We start from the raw sequence: 23928 nt of genomic DNA, 5'->3' as shown, positions 1-23928 counted from the left end.
GGCAGCCATAGTCATGGAAATCCCTAGAACTTTCCTTCACATTAACTATAATACAGTTCTTCCTCTCCTACATGCTACAGTGATGCTTATTTTGAATACGCAATGACAGCATGTTCCATCTTATCCCTATTAATTTGGGGCCTGTGTGAAACTCTTAAAATCTTAGTTTTGTCATCTAAGGCATTGGGTGCCTCTTCCAGCTTTATCTAGGGGCCTGAAGTAAAAGTAACATCTGTCATGCCTGTCACACATTAAGTTCATCCATTACCACCTTTAGGCTCTGAGAGAATGTAGACAGGGACCCTATAACATCTGGATGCCAGATGAGCAAGGGACCAGTCGTGCCAGTCTCTTTGTAATCTGGCTTATCTTTTTCTTTATAGAAAGCCAAACACTTATGTATTACTAGTTTAGATGACACTCAAGATGCTTTTTATATCTCTGCAGAGGAGAGCCATGATCAGTGAATCCAAATTATAGGAGTGAGATTTGGGTTCAATATGAGAAAAGGAATCTATGGAAGATATCTCACACTCAAAATGGTGTTTGAAAAGCATGATTTCTAAAATGTTCATGGCTGGATAAACAGGACTCAGGCAGGAGCATTTGGCCACATGTGGAGGCAGTGTAGAGAGCATAAGGAAAGAGCTCGTTCACTTTCTAGTGATCAGGACTGGACACTTTGGAGATGGACTGCGTCAGTCCAGATCCCAGCTCTGCCACTCTCTGCTCTGAGACCTTGGGCAAGTCTCTCCAGCCTCCATGCCACACTCACCTTGCTTGTCAGGTAGGCATAATAATAAACCTACTTCATAGAATTGCTTTTATTTTTTTATTTTTTATTTATGTATTTATTTTTAAGATTTTATTTATTTGACAGAGAGAGCACAAGCAGAGGGAGAGAGAGAGAGAGAGAAGCAGGCTCCCTACTGAGCAAGGAGCCCGATGTGGGACTCAATCCCAGGACCCTGGGATCATGACCCGGGCCGAAGGCAGCCGCTTAACCAACTGAGCCACCCAGGCGTCCCCATAGAATTGCCTTTTTTTTTTTTTTTTAAAAGATTTATTTATTTATTTATTTGAGAGAGAGAGAGAGTACATGAGAGGGGGGAGGGTCAGAGGGAGAAGGAGGCTCCCTGCCGAGCAGGAAGCCCGATGCGGGACTCGATCCAGGGACTCCAGGATCATGACCTGAGCCGAGGGCAGTCGCTTAACCAACTGAGCCACCCAGGCGCCCCTAGAATTGCTTTTAAATAAGCTAGTAGACCTCAGACATTTTAAGTGGGGCCCGATGCATAGTAAGTAGTCAATAGTAAGTCATAGTAAGTAGTTATTGCTACTTTTCTAAAGCTCCCAGGTTGAATCGGGCCCATTGCCTGTTTTTGTAAAGAAAATGTCATTGTCACACTGATTTGTTTGCATGTAGTCTGTGGTTCTTTCATGCTAGAATCGGATAATTGTGGCAGAGACTCGAAAGGTCCACAGAACCTGCCAAATTTTCTGTCTTGCCTTTTCCAGAAAAAGCTTGCTAACCCCCATTCTATAGGATAGAGGAAATGGATTTCTGACCTTCGTCTGTTGCTTCTTTGTCTTAAAACCTTGGACAAGTGACAGGTATTCTCTGGCCTCTGCTGATCAGTTATGACTCCTCCTCAAGAACAAATCTGTGAAAAATTCTATCTTGGAGATCCTGTTAACATTGTCATTCATTTGCTCAACAATTCCATATTTGACAGCCGGACGTAGTGTTAATTGCTTGGATATAGATGTGAATACCAAGTTTTCCTTTTTTCTAACACTAATGAGCACTTACCATGTGCTAGACACAGTTCTGAGCCCTCTGTGTGTATTAGGTCATTTGATCCACCAGCAACTCTCTTGAGGCCGGCACTCCTATTTATCCCCATTTTACAGGTGGACAAACGGAGGCATTGAAAGATTAAGGAAATGTAACCTCCCAGTTCACTGCCCACCATAGGTGGCAGAGGCAAGATTTGAAACTATGTAATGTGGCTCCAGAGTCTAGAGTTTTCACTTCTACTGTAGAGTATTCACTCAACTTTGAAGACCTCATGCTTCCACCAGAGAGACCTGTGTACAAAGAAAGAACTGTGATGTATAAGTGCTCAAGTGTGTGTAAGATCATGAGCACAGTGCCTTGCATGGCATAGGCCATCCTCATAATGTTCATGTCCTGATGCTGCTGATATCAGTGGAGGTCACAAGGCGTGGTTGGAGCTTGAGGAAGGCATATCGGGAGGACTTAAGAAGGAGGTTTTACCTGAACTAAGGCTTACAGGATGTAGAGAGGAATGTTTTCCAGACAGGTTTCCATGCAGAAGAGACCACATGTGCAAAGAACAGAGGCAGGAGAGGGCAAGCGTGGCATGTTCAGAGAATGAAAGAGAATTTCTTTGTGGCTGGTGTGTGAACTGTGGAGACCAAGAGGTAGTCAGTCAGCTGAGATGACAATAAGGCGGGCAGGAGCCAGCTAGTGAGGGGCTCTGTGTGAACTGGGACAGACTCCAGGCCTCTGGTGTGTGTCTCTTTCAGAGCAGTGCCCTATATTTATCTGTTGGTCTGATGTTCCCCCTCCCCCCGCAGCAGGCACATGTACACCTCAGTGCAGGCACCTCGAGGGTGGGCACCCAGCCTGTCTTGTTGACTGGGATAACTCCAACACTCAGGGCCCTGCCCATAGCAGGAACTTATTAAATGTTTATTGTATTAATGGATAACCAAACCAGTCAGTGTGTTTCTGAGTGGTGGTAGGACGTAGGGGATAGGATACTCCCCTTGGGTCTCTGGAGGCTTCTCTGGGGGCAATAATCTTGCTTCATTGAAGAATCAAGGCAGATTACATCGAATAACTGTACTGTCTAAAATAGGGTAATTTTGAGATAGATTTTTAATAGGAGGCCAACAATTACTCAACAAGTTCGTAACCAGTTTATCTTACTCCTGACGCCACTCATTAAAACTCAGTACCCTCTCCCAGAATGTGCTTATGACTTCACGAGAGCCTTTGGGTCATCCTTCAAATGTCTCTTAAAATCCTACCTTGAGGGGCGCCTGGGTGGCTCAGTCCTTCGGCTCGGGTCATGATCCCAGGGCGCTGGGATCGAGCCCCACATCGGGCTCCCTGCTCGGCAGGAAGCCTGCTTCTCCCTCTCTCACTCCCCCTGCTTGTGTTCCCTCTCTCGCTGTGTCTCGCTCTGTCAAAAAATAAATAAAATCTTAAAAAAAAAAAAAAAAATCCTACCTTGAAGGACCCCTCCCCCTGGCAGAATGGAAGAGAAATAAATATTGGTAAGTGAATGAGAATAATGATTCTTCTAGACAACTCTGCCAAATCAAAGAAAAAGTAACTTGAGTACATAATCTCAACATAGACTTATTGTCACATTTGTCAGATGCCTGTAGAGTTTGGTAAAAAGTCACAAGATGCATCTACCTAAGGACTAAGATTGTGGCACACATTTTAACAGAGCTGTTTGTTGGTGAAGACACAAACAGCAAGATGAGGTAAGAAAAGAAACTTTTTTTTTTTTAAATATATTGTCAGAAGAGACAGCTTCCCAAGGAATTATAGAATGTTTGAAGGGTAGGACTTTTATTTCGCTCCCTTGACAGGTAAGGAAAATGAGGTCCGGGAAGGGCAATGACTTGCCTGGGGCTGGAGAGCTAGTTAGTGGCAGAGCTGAAACTGTAACCCTGGTCCCCGACTCCCACGGCCAGTTCTCTTTCCAGCTCACGACTCCACTTCCCGAGAGGTTAGCTATATCCTCCAAGAAGCTTGTATTCCTTCGTTCATCATTTCTTGATTGAGATCATTGATGAACCCCCTCTGCTCCTTTCCTCCCTGAGGTGGCCTAGGAAAATGCCATGAAGGGAAAGTCTTACGTGGCATTTTGTCAGCAAATCGCATTGTCACCAACCTGTCCCCAACCTGAAAGCTTCACCCGCGGTCCGAATGCCCAGATTTCTTGCCTCCAGCTGGTCCCCTCTCGCCTTAATCACATTAGAAAATGCACATTTTGTGTTCACCTCCCTCAGAGTAATGAAATATTTCTTTTCCTTCCTGTAATCTGGAAATCCTTTTTTCTGTTGTTGTTTTTGTTGTTATTTTTAAGAAGACTCGCATGTGTCAAGAGGGACTCGCGGGCTCCTCAGAAACCAGCCTAGTTGGAGAGCTGATTGGATTTGCCTCAAGCATTTCCTCATTAGTAGCCTGTGTGTGCTTTTCCTTTCAAATGTCATCTGGCCGCCTCAACAAAGATTTAATTGTGGCAACTTGGGGCCTTCACAAACTTGGGCTCTGCTGAAGGTTCTTTTGAAAGCTTTGCAACTGCTCGTCCTTGAGATGACAAACCAGAAACATATTGAAAGTGACTTGGTGGATTATTGGTTTGAAGACCACTCCTTATGGCTCTCCTCCCCCGCCTTTTCATTTTTTGCAAGTGAAGATTGGAATTTTAATTGCTCAACCACAGTTTTTAATTCATGATGCCCAGAAAGGGCATGGTTCATTAATTAGTTCTGATTATGAGCACCCTGACCTGGGCCTGGCTGCTTCTTGATCGGTTTCAACAGCTCGTTGCCTGAAATTACTGTCTGTAAGCACATGGAGGTGTAATTATGCAAACGCTAGCTCTTAAACCCTCTATTATGCATACATATTACAGTGTCTTAAAAGGCATTTATCGAAATGCCATAGTTTAATAGTTTAGGCTTACAAAATCAAGCTCCCTTATGTTACAGGCAATAGCCACTTAATTGGATGTTTTCTCCCAGTGCATAAAAATGTTGCCTTAAATACACACACATACACACACATTCAATTAATTAAAAAAAAAAGTGTGAGAAACAGTATTACTTCGTAGTTAAAAGCAAGAACTGTGGAGCCACGCTGACTGGATTTGACTCTGGCTTCTGCCTTTTCTAGCACTGTAATCTGGGGATATGACTTAACCCTTTCCCGTCGTTGCATCCTCGCTAAAATGAGGGTGATCGCAGTGCTTGCATCATAGAGTTGTTGTGAAGTTCTAATGAGTTAGTATGCAAAAAACACTTAGCAAAGTTCATGGAATCTAATCATTGTGCTTTTTACTGATCGCTCCAACGCATTTATTTGTACTTATGTGTCATAAAATTAGCTGTGATGGGCTGACAGCATTAGGGATATCTTTGTGTGGTAGAAACCGAGAGTTGTCCCTTAATATCTCTTTTCTTCTTCCACAATAGTAGCCTCCCTTCTCCACCAGTTTTTAGCTGGGTTGGCACCAGAGTTAAGAGTAAAATTTCTTTTCCCTCTAGAAATGGCCCTGTGGTTAAATTCTGGTCGATGGTTTGTAAGCAGATGTAGTGTGTCAGCTTCTGAAAGTGTTCTTAAGGGAGGAAGCGTGGTGTGTCCTTTACTTTTCCCCCCCCTTCTTGCTGATAGGTATTTGGTCATAATGGCTGGAACTCAAGCAGGCATCTTGGGTTATCAGATGGCAGGCTAGGATGCAGAGCAGGAAGGGGGCAGAGGGCTGAGCCCCTGACAACTTCAGGGAGCAAAGCTTGTCCTGGCAGCCCTTTTCTTTTGCTCTAAACTTTCAGGAAAAGAAAAACAAACCTCTCTATCGTTTAATACACTGTAATTGGGACACCTATTGCAGTCACATCTAGTCTTTGGGTAACACTTTACCCTTCCTGAATTAAATCCTCTCATTATTTTGATTGCAAGGTGTAGAAATCTCAAGAGGCTAAGGCACCAAGAACCAAGAAAAGGTTTCACACATGCTTTTTGTGTTAGAGGCTCTGCTTTACCACACCCAGGTGTGGCCACACTGTTCTTACTCTCTGCTTGAGGGGAGAAGGGACTTAGCCTCAGGCCTTAGTTGGTGATTGGAGAGGGACAGCTGGACAGCAGAATTATGCTCAGAACTGATGACCAAGCCTTGTAGCAAGAAGGGATATTCTGACAATTTTATTACTTCCTCTGGACCAGAAATTGTGGGCCCTTGGAGAAAGCCAATGGCAATTTTCTGTTGCTTTCTTTGTTATACACAAAAATAAGTTTCTCCATTTTCTGTCTTCTATATATATCAACAAGAAGCAAGACTCCTGAACAAAGGGGCTTTACGCAGGGATGTGTTGATGTTACCTGTTTTTCCTCAAGACTGATGTGGAAACAGTTCAGTGATTTCAGCATATCTTGTTCAGGGATGGTGATGATAATCTCTTTGTTTCCTTGTTGTTTTTTTCCCCTTGAAATTGCAAACTTGTTTTCTGGTGGTGCCAGAGATCGCTGGACTCATTTAGGGATTTGGCTGAATTTTCCTTACAAAACTTTAGTGAAAGGGAGAGGTGATATCTAAAGTTCTCAGAAGAAACATGGATTCTAAGGAGAGGCTTAGCCTACCTGAGGTTGAAAGCAAGATGACCCCTTATTTCTCTTTGTCTTGATGGGGAAGAGCACAGGTGGTGTTTATCAAAATTAAGTCAGGTTTCTTAAAGTCGTGGGTTGTTGTCTTTCCTTCAGGAAAATCCTTAGCCTCTGCCACATTCTGTCTTTCCTTCTGGGGCTTCAGTTAGACATACATTAGACCTTCTCACTTCATCTTCCACATCTCTATTCCATGTTTTCCATATTTTTATATTTTTGTGCTACATTCTGTAAAATTTCTTCTGATCTACAATTCACTCACTAATTTCTTCTTTAATATGTCTACCTATTGAAGTTTTAATTCTGGTTTTTTATTATAATTCTATATTATATAGCAGTAATTATTATTACAGCTACTACTACTAGATATTCTATTTGGTTATTTTACCAATCTGTTAGGTCACTGTTTAAAAAATCTTCTCTGGAAGGGGTGCCTGGGTGGCTCAGTCGGTTGAGCATCTGACTCTTGATTTGGGCTCAGGCCGTGATCTCAGGGTGGTGAGATCGAGCCCCACATTGGGCTCCATGCTCAGCGGGGAGTCTGCTTGAGAGTCTCACTTTCCCTCTCCCTTTGCCCCTCTCCCCCTGATTGCTCTCTCTCTCAAATAAATGAAATCTTTAAAAAAATATTCTGTGGAAGATTCTCTCAGACTTTCATTTGTTTCTTTACACATGGTAAACTTATTTGTTGCTTTGTAGTTTCTGTTGGGACTGTCACTGCTTTCAGTTATTTTTACTAGTTCTTGCTCATGCTACCTCATTTCTATGTGAACAACATTTTCTTACTTTATGCTGTTCATTGCCCTTGAAAGTGATTCATAGGAACTCTTTGAAGCCTAGGATGAAATTGCCTTCCTCCAGAAGGGATTTGCGTTTGATTTTGCCAGTCCCCTAGAGACTCCTCTAGCTTGGGACCTCCTTAAACTAGGTGTAAGATTAACACAAGAACTCACGCCACCTACTCAGTTCCCTTCCCCCTTTTACAGGCTTACATTGTTCTTAAACAGGGAGTTTTTTTTTTTTTAATCATCACACGTGGATAGCATAGTCCTCAGCACATGATGAATAGTTGGATTTGGGATGAATGAAGAAATCTTTAAATGACCATCCCTACCTTGTTAACTTATTTTCTCTGTCCTTATTTTCAGTTGGTCAGTTAAAAGGATTACTGTTTTAAATATCATTTCCAGGCCTTTCTTCAAGGCGTTGCTACGTCTTCTCTCCATAAATTCCCCAAGTTCTGTGCGGCACAGGAAGTGGTTACTTGGTCAGTATTGCTTCTGGGCCAGGACTTGCCATATTCCCCATGCTCCTGCCCATGAGTGGCTCAAACCACACATTTCTGGGACTCCTCATGCTTTCCATGGATATTTTGAGTACAGCTCAGGGTATCTGTGGCAGTAACTCCCAATGGCTCCGTAATTAGTGGATGTACCTCGGATACCTTTTCTCTTCAGTACACCTGACCTCACTTGCCAGACTTCTCTCTATAGCTAACCTCCGATTCCCCTCACTCACAGACCAAGACCACCATGGCTATCAGCTCCGCCTGTGGAATAAAGTCAAAGCCTATTAGCTTGTCATTTTGCCTTCGTTAGCTAGGTGAGGTAGCCAGATGTCGTTAAAGAATGTGATCTCTGGGAAGTCAAACTACAGCTCCACCACTCACCAGCCACATAAGCTAAACTTCTGTGCTTATTGTGCCGATGTGTAAAATAATACTAGTCTTGCAAAGGATAACATATGTAAAGCTCCTAGTGTCCATCAGAATAAGAATAGCCCTCCAAGGGGCGCCTGGGTGGCTCAGTCGTTAAGCGTCTGCCTTCGGCTCAGGTCATGATCCCAGGGTCCTGGGATCGAGCCCTGCATCGGGCTCCCTGCTCCGCGGGAAGCTTGCTTCTCCCTCCCCCACCCCCCTGCTTGTGTTCTCTCTCTGTGAAATAAATAAAATCTTTAAAAAAAAGAATAGAATAGCCCTCCAAGACATTTCTTTTTAGCAGGGTCTGAAAGGAATAGCAACTTATTCTTTTATTGCTTGTACATACATGGATACTCAAAAAGTGGAAGATCCCTTACCCAGTTTTTTCCTCTGGACCTTAGTTGTCTTATAAATACGGTGGTGCCTTGAATAGTCATTTTGAAGCTTAAATGTGGGAAGATATGTAAAGCCCCTGGTTCCATCCATAGTTAGGTATATAATAAATGTTTGTTCTTTATTCCCCTTCAAACCGAGGTCCAACTTTTCTTTCTTATGGGACTGCAATGCGATTTGTAAATCAGAGTACATTATATAAAAGAAGGACTGTTGTTCCTATCTCTGCTTTTTAAAGTCCTGTCTACCTTTTAAGGCCAAGTTCAAATGACACCTACTTCATGAAGCATCTCTGGATTCTCACTCCCACCACACTCATCCCCTACTCCATCTGGAAGAATAATAATACAACCAAAGGAGAACCTTCAAACCATCTCAGCTGATACTTGAATTTCCTGTATATAATAAGTACAAGTCAGTAATGTACAAAGCTAAGCAGTGTTCTAGCTTCTACTAAAACATTTTTAGAGATTAAAAAAATTAAGTGTTTTCAAAACAGATCTATTTACTCCAGCTTTGGACAGCTTAAATCTGTCCCCTTAAATTTTCTGCATTTGTTCTGAGGTATATTTGTGTTCCTCTTTAAATATATTGCCCACGAATAAATAATATTCCTTAAAATACACCCGTCCGTGAATGCCCTTTCTTCTTCCGTAATGGCAGCTTGTGCTAACAGGTTTGTGGTGACCGTGGAGCTGTTTTCTCCTAATTGCACTTATATTCAGTTAAAACCCTGAAATCTTTTCAAATATGTGTTGGTACTAAACGACATCTCTGTCTTGAATTAATATGGCTGTTTTTGATACCTGTGGTCGAGTTCCCTAATATCTGTCCATATTACATGCATCTTGGTGTTTGGTCTTACTAAATTGCTGTGAACCTAACTTGTCCTCATACTCCTAGATTCAGTTTCCTTGTGAGTTCCTCCAACGTACTTTATTCCTGTTATAACACACAGCTCTCTCTGCTTTGTGCCATACTTTATGTATTTGTATGATGTCACTATCTTAGGTGGGGTTCCTGAGAAGCAGAGCCTCTGTCTGGGGGATCAAGCAGCAACTCTGTAGCTTCCCAGACTTGCTGGCTTCTGTTGGGTCAACAGCTGTTTTCTGGAACAGGTGGGCAGCTTAAGAGTTGTTCTCAGGCAGCACACAGCATCTAGGAAATACGTGCTCAGGCTGGTGGAAAGGATCTGAGGGGACCCAGCAGCATCCATTAGAGTTACCCATGATTTTGAATTGTTGAGTATGGAAACTACCTATTGCTTATTTTGGTAGTCTCTATAAACCTGGCCCCATGTCTTGTGCCATAAAGGTGTTAGTTTGTGGACTTGAATCACCAAAGGTCTGGAGTAAATATCTTCCAGTGTGTACCCATTCCAGTCCACTGCCATTTGTAATAACAGATGCCAGTAAGGAACTTAGCCCAATTCCCCCCCTGCAGAGCAGCACAGAACCAAACTGTGTGAGTGACAGAAAGATAGGGAAATTTATATTGCACCTTCCAAGAATCTAGTTGCCCTGTCAATACAAAAGCTGTCTAAGGACCAACTGCTTAAATTTAGAAGAGGCAAATAACTTCCTTTTTTTTTTTGTTCCAAGTTTTTTTTTATTATGTTAATCCCCATACATTACATCATTAGTTTTAGATGAAGTGTTCCATGATTCATTGTTTGTGCATAACACCCAGTGCTCCATGCAGAACGTGCCCTCCTCAGTACCCACCACCAGGCTAACCCATCCTCCCACCCCCCTCCCCTCTAGAACCCTCAGTTTGTTTTTCAGAGTCCATCGTCTCTCATGGTTCGTCTACCCCTCTGATATCCCCCCTTCATTCTTCCCCTCCTGCTATCTTCTTCCTTTTTTTTTTTTAAACATATAATGTATTATTTGTTTCAGAGGTACAGGTCTGTGATTCAACAGTCTTACACAATTCACAGCACTCACATAGCACATACCCTCCCCAGTGTCTATCACCCGGTCACCCCATCCCTCCCACCCCCCACCACTCCAGCAACCCTCAGTTTAGGCAAATAACTTCTTAAGACCAAGGAAACATACCAAAGAGCAGACTTTCAGTCTGCTCCACTCAACTCTGGAACTATTTTTGTTTTTTTTTAATTTTATTAAAGGAATAGGCGCATATTGGCTAAACATAAAAATGGTATAAAAGGGTAATACAGCTTGACTTTTATTTCTACTCCCCAGAGCTAACTGCTGTTAACATTTTCTTATGTTCCTATCCAGAAATAGTTGTATATATGCAAGGCTATGTATTTATGATTTAGATACAAAAGATTACAGTATATGCACTTCTCTCTGTCATTTTTTAAACTAATAATAGATCTTGTAGGTCTTTCTACATCAACACATCTGTATCTATCTCATTTTTAAAAATGACTGTATAGATGTCTTATAATTTATTATTTTTCTGATGGATATTTAGGTTGGTCCTAGTTTTCAGCTCTTACAGAAGATATTTTTGCTCATACAAATTTTTTCCATTGCAAAATAAGTATCCTTTTATGTGAGGGTTGGTTGTTTTTTTTTGAGGTTTTTTTTTTGCATATATGTTTTCTTAGCACTATTAACTTGAAAAGCCTGTTCTTCTTGCTTCTGAATAAGGACATAGTTAGAGAATATGGCTACCAGATTCCCTGCTTCTGTATCGAACAATTACGTGCCTTTAAGCCTAAGTTATGCTTTCTCCTTCTCTGCCCATTTGTCTTTCAGCCTCTTCTCCAGAATGCAACTTAAAATCAGAAAAGATAAAAGTTGTCATTTTTGAAAAAAGTTGAAAGTAATTCTCAAGTTCAGGTCATTGTAATAGCAAGTTCTAAATACCACTTTGGTATAGAATTTAAATAACAGAAAAACTGTTTTGAGAGGAACAGCAATTGTGACTCTTGTTCAGAATTTAAGAGCATCGGTATTAAGAGCTCATCTAATGCAAGTTTCGAAAACACAATCAGACTTTCCAGAAATTCAGCCGCGATGTACTTAAAAGCACTGTTGTTGTCTTTTTCCTTGCAGTGAAGTACATGCGAGAAGCCACACCCTATGTGAAGAAAGGCTCCCCAGTATCAGAGATCGGCTGGGAAACACCTCCGCCCGAATCCCCTCGGTTAGGGGCCGGGTCCTCAGATGCCCTGTCATCACAGCCGTGCTCCTTCCACAGAGATCGGAAGAACATCCCCCTCAAGATGTGCTATGTCACCCGGAGTCTGGCCTCTGCTGACCCTGAGAACAGGTAAAGGGACCCAGAGACCTCCGGATTTCAGCCAGGTGGTGGCCGCTGAGGTTGTGAGGGCCATGCTTGTGTTCTCAAAACACTCAGCAGTTTCCAGAGAAAAGCCTGAAAGGGCCCTGCTGAGATAATGTGCTTGTTCGAGCCCTGGCCGGCCTCCCTCCTTCTCTTCTTCCATTCTTCTTCCTTTTATCCTCATGACTAATCTGTGCACTGAGCTTTGGTTCTGGGAAGAGTTGAAGAATTGGATCCCAAGTGTCTTCCCTGGGTCTACCATTGCTAGTGTATGGGACTTTGGGCAAGTTTTGCAAACCAAGAAACCTCAGTTTTGTCCTCTGTAAAATGGGAATAATTGAAATAGATATCTCACTGAGCTGGAAATCCATGTGAAGTGCTTAGTACAGGAAATCCTTCATGAATATAAGGTATCATAATATTTGTTATTAATGTTAGGTGGTAGTAAGCACATCAGCCCCCCTGGACCTCGGTGCCCTCAACTGTGTACTTGGAAGTTTCCACAAGAGGATCCTTACTGTAGTTTTCTGCTCTAAGCCTCTCTTTATGCTCAAGAGAGAAAAAGGAGTGGCTTTGATCCAACCCTGGAGTGCTATTTCTCAAAGTCTGTACACAATTTCTCTTGCCACGGGAAAGAGATATCACCCAGTCTGTGGTGATTATAAAAAGTTTAGCAAGACAAGCAAATATTTGGGGTCCCTGTTCCCCCAGATATCTACTTTAACTCATCCGAACAGAAAACGTCTATTTGGGAGGAAAATAAGAGATATGTGGAGGAGAGGGAAAAGAATTGAGCCAGCAAATGGGGAATCTTGGTGATCTTGGCAGCCACATTCAAATGCTAAAAATAGGGACAGCTCTGCTGGCCCTTATTTGTAACATGTGTGGGACAGTGGCAGCCCACCCGAGTAGGATGTATTTGGCTACGTTCTGAGTTGCTGATGGGGAAAAGCCAAAGGGAATAGGGGCAGGGAGGAAGTTGCCTCCTTGGCTCAGAGCTCAAAGCTTTTTTCGTTCTTTTCCTAATAAGCCTGGCTGACTCCAGCAGCTGCAGGATCTAGCCTGCTCCCCTCCCACACCAGTATGTCTGCCCGGGGCTCAGAGCTGTGGTTGCAGGAGAGAGAGGGGACCATCAGCCAACGAGGAGTCGGAGCAGGCAGACTGAGCAGGCATGAGCCACTCCAGCCTGTTCTCTGCTTTGTCCCGCTCGATTTCTGCTGATTTCCCGGGCCCGCAGTTGATGTTCTGGTTACTCTGGGCCTGATCTTTCCTGGTCTCTAGGCTACCCAGTCAGATAGGTCCTTTCTTCCAAGAGTCTGATGTCTAAGGTGTTAGATCTGGTGAATTCCTAATTTATCAAGTGCCCATCTCGTGCTGGGCATTATGCTAATTACTTCAGATCAGAGACTGTTGACAGGTGTACCCAGCCCGCAGATAAGGTGTGTCTGGTGTTTTAAAGAAATTGGAATTACTGGGGCTCCTGGGTGGCTCATTCGGTTAAGCGTCTGCTTTCGGCTCAGGTCATGATCCCAGGGTCCTGGGATCGAGCCCCGCATAGGGCTCCCTGCCCAGGGGGAAGCCTGCTTCTCCTTCTCCCACTCTCCCTGCTTGTGTTCCCTCTCTCGCTGTGTCTCTCTCTGTCAAATAAATAAACAAAATCTTAAAAAAAAAAAAAAAAAGAATTAAAAAAAAAGGGCAAAGAAATTGGAATTACTTACCACATTGAATCATTGGGAAATTTCACATTAGAAAGCCAGATTGCTGCTCTTCTAGAACAATGGAAAGATCTGGTGAGATTATTTGGCCCATGTTGCTGCAGGCAGGTTTCCAAAATGCAGGAGCCCAGTAGAGACTTCTCCTTGTACAAGGGAATGGACTCTCCTCGTCACTCCTATTGCCATACCCTTGGGGGGTTCTATTAGCTACTTGCCTGGTCCTTCACATTTCCTGCCCAGTCCTTGAATCTGTGACCCTGCTTGGTCCTCTTAACAGCCCTCTGAGTTTTGCTTTGTCTCCATTCTGTAGATAAAAAATGGAGGCTCAGCTCTTATATAAGTTCCAAACATCATAGAGCTAATATATGGTTTTGCTGGGTTTCAAATGCAGGCCTATAGTGTGGGTGACAGTGTCAGTTCACCAATACCAGAAAAAGGCAGAGACTAGAAAATGTGGAGTATTGTAGAAGAGATTCATGCCTGGGGAGAGAGTTTAAGTCAGTGATTTCTAGGCTTCTTTCCAGCTGTGGACTATATGCTATAACTCCCTCCTAAGGCACCGAATTCTGTTTTAAAGAATATTTTGGGAGACACCAGGCCTTGGTTCAAACATTGGAGACTTCATCTGTGAAGCCAGAAGAGGGAATGCATTTGTAAACTTTCATATCGTGGTCTTCAAGTCCACCATTGATAAGGTGGTACGGAAGAGCCTATCCTGCCAGGAGGTGAGAACCACAGGGCAGGACTGAAAATGGGACTCCAGCTAAGCCAGAGGGTCCGGAGGGGACTTAAGTCCAGAGAGACCCAGAACTGCGGCTAAGGAGATTGACCTCTGACAATGTACACGTATATCAAATCACCATGCTATACACTTTAAAGATCTTAAAATTTTGTTAATTATACCTCAGTAAAGCTGGGGGAAAAAAAAAGAGATCATGGTTTTAGGTGAGTCTTGACCCTGGTTGAGGAAGAAAAGAAAAGGAAAAAGGAAACAAATATTTTACAGAACTCTGGTTACATGCTGGACAGAGTACAATGTACCAGTCAGAGAGGTGGACTCTGCAAAACCCAACTCGGTGCTGGACCCAAGACACGCCTAATACAAAGGGATTTTCAAAGGCAGAAACCAAAGAGATGGGCAAAGCGTACAAGGCAAATGCAGACAAACAGTGCTGACAAAAGGTACCAGTTTTGAGCTTGATATATGATAAGGTAAAATGCAGACTGAAAGCACAAAACAGGACAAAGGACTGGTTGCTGCTAAAGGCCAGAATGCACAAGGAACATTCACTACTTGTGAATGTGCACCCAGTAACACAGCAGCGGCCTTTATAGTGGAAACTCTAGAAGATGCAAGACAAAATAGAAATGTACTAATAGTAGGCATTTCAACATACTCTCCATCCAAGTGGACAAAAGGTCAGTAAAGATATAAAAGACCCAAACAACATAATTAATAAGGGAGATCGGGATACATCACAAACTTTGTACACTGATAATAAAGAATATATTTTCCTTTCAAATCCAGGCAGAACATTGACAAAATTAACTATAGATTAGCTCACCAAAAATGCAATATATTTCCCGAGGTTGGAATACCATAAACAACATTCTCTGATGATAGTGGAATCAAAGTAGAAAATTATTTGCCAAACTGAAGCACAATAAGCCTTTCTTCTTGGATTTTTAAAAGCTCTTTGTGAAATCTCTCTTAGGTCAAAGGGGCGATAGAAACTGAAATTGTAGCATTTCTTAAAATATGAAAATAATGCATATGTTAAACATGAAAGAGAAAGAAGGAGAAAGGGAGAGTCGACTCTGCAGTCAGCTAGATCCATGATGGAATCTGGGTTCTGCCACTTATGCGTGAATTTAAGCAAGTATCTCATTCGATCTAAATAACGACCCTCGGTCGTAAGTACTCTAAGCTTTATTGTATAGACAATGAAATTTAGTTCAGAAGGGAGAGTGGAAACAAACAGTAGATCTGGGGTTCCAGTAGGAAGCCCAGTTTCTTAATCATGATACCCGAGTTCCCGTGACTGTAGCACCTGGCGGAACAGCCCACCTAAACCGTAGGGACAATGGCCAGGACTTCATGGGCTCCTGGATGCTAAAACTTGAGCAGCGATGACAAATGCCCCTGCATCTTGGGGCTCATCCCCTCGGTTGGTGACACATAGCTACTTAAGAGTTTGCATTAAAAACTGTAATATTCAGTTTCTCAAATAGAAACCTCCATAGAATAGCAGGCAGGATTGCGGCTCTTTCTGTGGAAAAGGTCACCCAGCAGGCACTGAATCCTCAAGAATATGTCACTTCATAAATATCTAAATACCTCGTTGTTCATATTCAGCTCTTTGCTGCCCTGGTCCAGGGCTATATCCCCTGTTCTCCATACTCTTTGGACATATTCCCTACCAGGTGCTTCGTTTCTGGCTTGCCCCTTCCCCATCCTCTACCATCTACCCTACACCCAGCTAGCCAAGGCAGTGTTTCACACTCAAGATTTATCCATTTGCTCAAGATGGCGCCCTGTCCCCTTCACTAATCTCAAAACTCCCCAGTATTACATAAAAACCTTATGAGGTTCTGGGTCTTCCCTAAGTGTCCATTTCCTCCCATCTCATCATTTATGCCCCAGCCACCCTTAAATAATTCACTCCCCTGACAATTTCCTTAGTTGCCTGTTAAAAATCAGCATAAGTGAAGCACTGGTCCCACTATACCTAGTGTGTAGATCCGGCCATCATGGCACCCTTTATAATGACTTGAGATTTTTTTCTTATGTGCCTACCTAGATCTTAAAGTCATTAAGACCCTTGAGGTCTGGAACACCCATGTTATCATTTTAAAATCCCAGCTTTCTAGAACATTGCTTGATACAAAGCAGGCATTCAAAAATATATGATATGTTAATGATTACATGGCATATTCGTCTGTCCATTTTTGGTATTCTTACCTTCTCAAACTTTAAAAGAAAAAAAAAAACTTCCACTAAATAACCTTGGGAGTAAAAGGACAAATAAAAACGCAGTTCTATCCTGCCAGGCTCAGCGAACTTAAATAAACCAGAACAACCCATTAGTGAATTTTGTTCAAAGTAACAAAACCAATATGGACTTTTCAAGGCAGCCTAAGCAGTGCATTCTCTCCATGTGGGGAAATTAAATTGTCACCAAAGTTATCAATACAAGAGATGCTAACAGACCTGAAGAAGTGTATTTTAGACAAGGAAGCTGGAAGCCACTCCTTCTGGGATCAGGAAAGCCTTGCTAAGGTGGCCATAATGGTAATTACTACTTTACTGAGACCCCCATCTCCTTTGGGCTGTACCTAAATGGGCAGGGCTCCCCCAAGTAGATGCCCCCCCTCCCCTTCTGTTCACCCAGTCTTATTCCTGATGGGGATCAGAACATAGGACTTCAAATTAAATCACTTTCTAGTCTTGGCTCCTCAACATTGTTCCCATATGACTTCGTTCTGGGTTTTAGATGATCCCAGGCACTTCAGTTACATGTTCGTAAACACATGGTCTTTTGGCAACCACCAGAAAAGAGTAATCATTTTACTAGTTTAGCCTTATTTCCTCCTTTTCCCAGTGTTTGGGGGCACACTGTTGTCTCCCTCACCCAAAGCTTATGTAGAGTTTTCAACCATATTCTTTGAACTTGGAACACTATTGAAAAGGCCCCTCTGTTAGTTCATCCGGAATGAAGATTCACGCAGTTCTTCTGTCCATCTTCTCTCCACCATAAATCCTTACTTGTGAAGTGCTTCTCCTCTTAAGAGGCTCACAAGATGTGTACTTTCTTGATTCTGTTTTCTTCAATCTTAGTTGGACACACTGTGGTGGCCTCATAACTGAAAGTATTGCCAGCCACACCATGATTGACACTGCATTTTGGAAACAAAGGGAAAATGTAAAATCAATTTACATTGGCACTGTGGTCAGTGGACACAGTTTCAGTGTCTAAAACTGAGGCCCAAATTAACCGCCCACTAATACTGGTGAGTAAAACTCTGGAATTGAGGTTAGAAGATAGGAGTTTGAATCCCAGTTCTGTCACTCAGTCCCTTTCACTTTAGATGAATTACCAAATCTCTCTGATTCCCAGCTTCCTTGTCTATACACTGTGCTTGCTAACCCTGACCACATTTAATTGTTGTGATGATTTGGTGCCAGTGTAGACATCCCTAATTCCTGGCAGCATAACTGTGCCATAAATGCAACTTTCAATCAAAATACCCTCAGTCCTGGGTACAAGGGGAGGGAGGAGGGTTTTTTGTTTGTTTGTTTGTTTTTCCCCAGCGGAAAGAAGTTTCCAGGTCATCTCCCCAAGCTGTTGAGCAGAGATTATTTTGTAAGACATTCTTTCACAGAGGTTTTTATCCTTTTGGGATTTCTGGCTCTCTGCAGGAACCTTGTTCCAGTTTCCCAAGTCATGGGCTTACAGAGCCTTAACGATCATGTATGTATTGAACTCCAAGTCCTCAGCCCACCCCCTCACTACCAACCCACTACCTGCCATGACCCCACTCCACTCCACTTTCCAGGGATCAGCTTGAATAATACTCACCACCCTTGTTTTCAGTGCCTTCCCACCCATTCACCCCGGCCTTTTTTTTTGGCACCTGGGAGTTTCCTTTTCTTTTTTGCAGCTCAGCAGTACATTAAAGCCCAAACAAGCAACCTTTTCTTATGACATCTTATCTAGTATATCCAGGTGTTCATAGCAGAAGGATTTCTGAATTTGTAGACCACCATAGACTTGGAAGCTTCCTCACATAGCTAGTTTAGTATAAAACTAAAATCAAACAAACAAAAAAAGTGAATATTATCTTTTGGATGATGTACCACTTTCATTTGAAAGTGCGGACTTCCCTCTACCACCAGAAGCACCATTTTGGTCATGCTTATTCATCTGTCTGTTACCTCTGTCCCTCCGTCTGTCTGTCTATTGCCTCTGTCTACTATAGCCTGTATCACATATCTGTTATCTATCTCTTCTTGCTTCTTACCTAGACAACCCCTAGTGAAATATTCTTATTACTATAGAAGGATATGCATAAAAAGAGAGATGATCTTGGTGTTTGATTCAACAGCACTCACATTCTGCTTTTAAGAAATACAGGAAGTGAAATACATAATAACAAGTTCAACAATTTGTTTAAAAGTGGTTGGGAAAGGAAAGTTCAGAGAGGTTGGGCTGAATTAGTCAAAAATCTGAAAAAGGAAATAAAGCCCTAAATAGTTGTTCTTTTTTAAGTGTACATAGTTAGGCAAAGGAAGGGGGCATGGCTTTGGCATTCATAACAGACCTAAGAAAATAGATAAGATACTCCTCTTCAAAAGTTATTTTAAATGAAAGTTTAAATGTTATTAAAACAATAAAGACAGGTTAAAAATCAAATAGATCTAAAAGATTTATTATTAAAAATCAGTGGGTGTTTATCACTCATTTTGAAACCTATTTGTAAACTAATTGAAAGACTCATATCTGAGATCTCGGAAATGTTCTCATATTATGTATTTGGCAATGTCCTCCTCTGTTTTCTTTGTTCTCTCTCTCTCTGCATCCCCTGTTGGAAAGATGACCTCCTGGATTGATTTTCTTTTTTTTTTTTTTTTTAAAGATTTTATTTATTTATTTGAGACAGAGAGAATGAGAGAGACAGAGAGCACATGAGAGGGGATAGGGTCAGAGGACGAAGCAGACTCCCTGCCAAGCAGGGAGCCCGATGCGGGACTCGATCCAGGGACTCCAGGATCATGACCTGAGCCGAAGGCAGTCGCTTAACCAACTGAGCCACCCAGGCGCCCCTGGATTGATTTTCTAAGTCTGTTTCTTTCTCTCTTACTTCTGTCACATTTTTTTCTTCTTACTTTATTTTTGTGATGCTTTTCATGAATATAGTGTGTTTAAATTTCAGCTATTTTAGTTCTTTTTGTTCTCTGAATGTTCCCTTTTAATGGAATTTTGTTCTTGTTTTCTGGATACTGTATTTTCCTCTTAATTCTTGGAGACTATTAATTAGTTTTGTTTTCTTTGTGCTCTTTGTCTCTCCTATTATTATTATTATTTTGTCTGTTTGTCTGGATCTTCATCTGACTTGCTGGAGTTTTCCTCAAACGTTTGGTGATCTTTTGCTAGCTGCTCGTTTTTTACATTGAAGGATGAAGAAGCCTATTGGAACCTGTGGGTTCCAATCCACATCCTCCCGTGTGTGGGGAGAGGGGTTATCAGTTGGTGGGAATTCAGATACAGTTACTGTTTGGCAAGTCAGCCTCACCAAGAGACCTCTTCCAATTCTGCAAATGTTGGTGTTGGGAACTTTTGTCTGGGTCCATTGAGTTACTTAGGAAAATTATCCAGTCTTTAGGTGTGGTTGGTGGGAGACCACCCGGTTGAAAGCTTTATGAGAGTCTCACCACTCAGCCTGCAAACCTCCCATAGGACCCTGTTTCCAGCCCTGAATCACCCTTAACTCTCTCTCGGGAGGTTCCAAGCCCCTGCAGGTGTACAGAGCCAAGAAGCTCACACTTCTCTGGAATGCTAGAGAGAATACAAGCCCTTCAGGTTGTAACGTTCTTGGCTCCTTCTTTCCTCTGCAGTCGATCACTGGGCTGTCTGTCCTCAGACACTGTCTGATCCATTGCTGTCTGTCCTCCAGACACGTATTGAGCACTCATTCTCTGGTGGGCTTATACATATTTTACTGGGATCTTTTAAGGGAGAGGAGATGAACACGAATGGCCAAGCCACTATGTTTTCCCCCTTTGGATTAGGCAGAGCACGGAGAGCTACAGATACATTTAGACAATACCTCCATAGGCTTATGGGTCCTGTGTCTGTTGACATGTACCTTCTTTGTTCCTAAACAATACTAGGATAGGAATTTTCACATTGCTGGTCCATCCAACCTGGTTGAGATTTCTTTCATTTTCTTAAATTTCAACAGTTTGGACAGTCTTGACCCTTCAGGTTTTTGGCTAGGTCCTGAGCCACCACAGAGGCAGAGTTCTTGCCCTGACCCAGCTTACTGTCAGGGAGGGAATGTGGGCAGGCAAGCCGGCAGTTACAGAACAGTACTCGAAAAGGCGATGCAGGAGGAAAGGATGCTCTGCATCTTTGTATACAACAGAGTGCACAAAAGGTTCATTTTAATGAGCTTAAAAAACATTTTCATAGCCTTGTTATTTTTAAGAAAATCTGTTCCTTCCATAGATAAACCTAAGTATTCATCCTAATTATCATACATTTTTAATCAGTGGGAGATGAATTAGTAAGGTTTCCCTGGCAATGCTAAGCTAGTGAAAAGGGGCATTTAACTATTTTTGGATAGTCTTGAGAAAAAGAGTTGAGGAGAGTGCTCACCAAGCATGGTTCTGTGATTTCATCAATACCCAATAAGATGAGTTCATTTTAGTTCATTCCGTGCCTCTAAGCACCATTCCAGGAAAATCTGTTTCCCCTCTTTTAAGAGCATTTCAAGAGGTTGAACTTGACCATCTGGGTGCTGAGAGACTTTTGCTAATGTTGATTCTCAATATTTAGGTCTTGATCCTTTGCTCTCGATACATTAATTGAACTCCATTTGGTTTGCAAAAAGCTGCCCCAGGATTTTCCAGCTGAGATAATGAAGCCTCTGAAAATAACCCAGTGCTATAATGCAGGCATCCTCTATTCAAGCAGGTATCACCTACTGTGGGATGGGTAGAGGGGGGAGAGAGGGGGATCCACAGAAAAGGCCCTGCTCTCCTTCCTCAACTCATGCATGGAATTTTACTTGTCTCAGGGTGGATGGTTTGGGAGCATGGAGAGCTACAGATACACTTAGACAATACCTCCATAGGCATACAGGTCCTGTGTCTGTTGACAGGTACCTTCTTTGTTCCTAAACAATACTAAGATAGGAATTTTCACACTGCTGGTCCATCCAACCCGTTGAGATTTAAGAAATTTCAACGTTTTGGACAGTCTTGACCCTTCAGGTTTTTGGCTAGGTCCTGAGCCACCACAGAGGCAGAGTTCTTGCCCTGACCCAGCTTACTGTCAGGGAGGGAATGTGGGCAGGGCAGCTGGCAGTTACAGAACAGTACTCGAAAAGGCGATGCAGGAGGAAAGGATGCTCTGGATGCTCCTTCATGGGAGCACTGCCTAATCCAAAGTTCTGTTTCTGGAGGGGGGTGGAGGATGGGGGCAATGGGGAATGACTATCAGAGGAAGTGATGCTTGTGCCGAGATGCAAATAATAAAAATAGAAGTTAGCCAGGTCCAGGTTGGGGAAGGCAGACAGAAAGGGTATTCTTGACAACAGAGATAGTATAGGTCTAGGCACCGAGGCAAGAAAACACGTAGCTCTGTTAAAGAACTGGAAGAAGTTCAGTCTCTTTGGAGCACTCCATGAGAAGAGTGTCAAGAGTCTGCAGAGATGGTCATGATCAGAGCTAAGCCACTTCATGTTTGGACTTTATCCGAGGTGGGATCTGCGGCGGGAGAATGACATCACCAAGATCCCTCTGGCTTCACAGTCAGGTGGGGACTGCAGGGGCCAGACTGGAGGCTGGGGGAGCAGTCAGAGGGTTATTGCAGAAATGGAGGTGAGAAATCATCCCAGCCTCTACTAGAGTAGAACAGGAACACTAAAAAGAAATTGGATGAATTGGAGAGATTTTAAGGACCAGAATCTGCAGGAGCTCCTGATACAATGGGCTTGGAGGCATGAGGCAAAAGAAGGAGTCCAGAACTAGTTTTACTCTGTCATCTATGGACGTAGAGCCATGGTCTAGTCATCGCTGAGCCCTATTGCTAGGTGTTTACACTGGCGCTTGGTGACTGGGACTGAGGACAGCCATGTTTTGGTGGAGGGTGGGGGTCGCTAGAAGCATAGGACAAGTTTGGGCCTTTGGAGATACTGCGTTGATTGAGCATCAGACTCTGTCTTTTGGCAGTCTTATGTCCCTACCTGGACTCTCAGGTACTGTGAGAGGAGCAGTATGTCCTGCGTTTCTTCTGTATTTGCCCTCATTCTTAGAACAGCATGTAGAAATCACTCAGTAAATACAGAATGGCAAATGCAGTGATGTCGGTCAGGGTTGCTGGTGTCACTCCCTGAAGGGTTAACTGAAGAGTGTTTAATGAAGGGACCATTTTCAGAAGGGCAGGTTGTGTGAGCGGAACCAAGGACGGATGGAGAAGCACCCAGGGCTCAGTCACTCCGGGAAGCTGCTCCCACCCCGGGAACAGAGGAGCAAAGAGAGAAAGTTACTGCAGCCTGGTGAGGACTGGAGCCCTGGGAGATACCGAGGCCCAGGGAGGGTTTGGGGCATGGCAGCATCCCTAACCTTCCTCCCTCCTGCCCTAGGATCTCCTGTTGGTGCTTCTGATTGGCTGCACACAACCGGACGCCAGAGTCTAGGGAGCCTGAGTGACGTGCTTACTAGACTTGTACTCTTAGAGCACAGAGCAAGGCAAAGAAGAACAAATCTGGAGGAGGCAAAAACCGAAAAAAAATAAAATCACGAGAAAGAAGTGCATTTACATTCTGTCTTTTTGAAAATGGGTCTGATGTATATGCAACAAGTGATAACTAGTTATGAGAAAAAGGGTTAACTCGAACACTTCATTTCCTGACCTTGTTGGATAAAAACATCTTGGACAGCCCCAGATCCATATTTACAAGGTCCTGCTTCATAAAAGATGTTATGCCCCTTCTAGAGTTTTGGTTAAGATTTCTTTTTTTTTTTTTTAAGATTTTATTTATTTAAGAGAGAGCGCGTGCACCAGCAGGGGGTGGGGGGAGCGGAGGGGCAGAGGGAGAGGGAGAAGCAGACTCCCCGCTGAGCAGGGAGCCCAACACGGGGCTCGATCCCTGGATCCTGGGATCGTGACCCGAACCGAAGGCAGATGCTTAATGACGGAGCCACCCAGGCGCCCCAAAACTACAAAATCCTTTTGATGTTAATTTTTCTCTCACCTAAAATGCCAAATCATTGACCCTGAATAGACACACTTGCAATTGGAGTGTGGTGCCTTTTCTTCCCCTTAGAATAAAACCGCCACCTCCACCTCTGTTACGAAACACACAGTAAAGGCCAAGTAGTGCAATTTGTTTTCGTTTCCTGTGCTATTAAATATTCAGGCAATCAGAAGATGTTTCCTCATGTTACCTGGAAACAAAACACTAGATCCAGAAGTTAGAATTCTTGGAGCTGGTTTCTCAAGCTCTCTGGTAATATTTTTTTGTGGGAGGTGTTATGCAATCTTGAAAAGATGGTTGACTTTCAGGCCAGGCCAATCCATGTTTCATTGCTAGCTTTTCTCCTAATTATCTGCATGACTTTGGTCAATTTACATATCTTCTTTGAATTTTTTAAATATATAAAATTGGGGAGATAGTGTTTCTATGTATGTACCGTCTTATGG

At 42.9% G+C, this 23928-nt stretch overlaps 1 protein-coding gene across 1 annotated transcript in view; it reads left to right on the top strand.

The window, feature by feature from the left end:
- SNTB1 (syntrophin beta 1) overlaps positions 1-23928 on the top strand; it is a 225406-nt gene that overhangs the window by 87034 nt on the left and 114444 nt on the right. Inside the window, exon 2 of the mRNA XM_021688766.1 lies at positions 11555-11771. Within this exon, the coding sequence (XP_021544441.1) occupies positions 11555-11771 (217 nt within the window). The remainder of the gene's footprint in view (positions 1-11554; positions 11772-23928) is intronic.

The sequence above is a fragment of the Neomonachus schauinslandi genome, chromosome 4 (assembly GCF_002201575.2).
Source record: "Neomonachus schauinslandi chromosome 4, ASM220157v2, whole genome shotgun sequence".
Lineage (NCBI taxonomy): Eukaryota > Metazoa > Chordata > Mammalia > Carnivora > Phocidae > Neomonachus > Neomonachus schauinslandi.
This window is presented reverse-complemented; position numbering and strand designations above follow the sequence as displayed.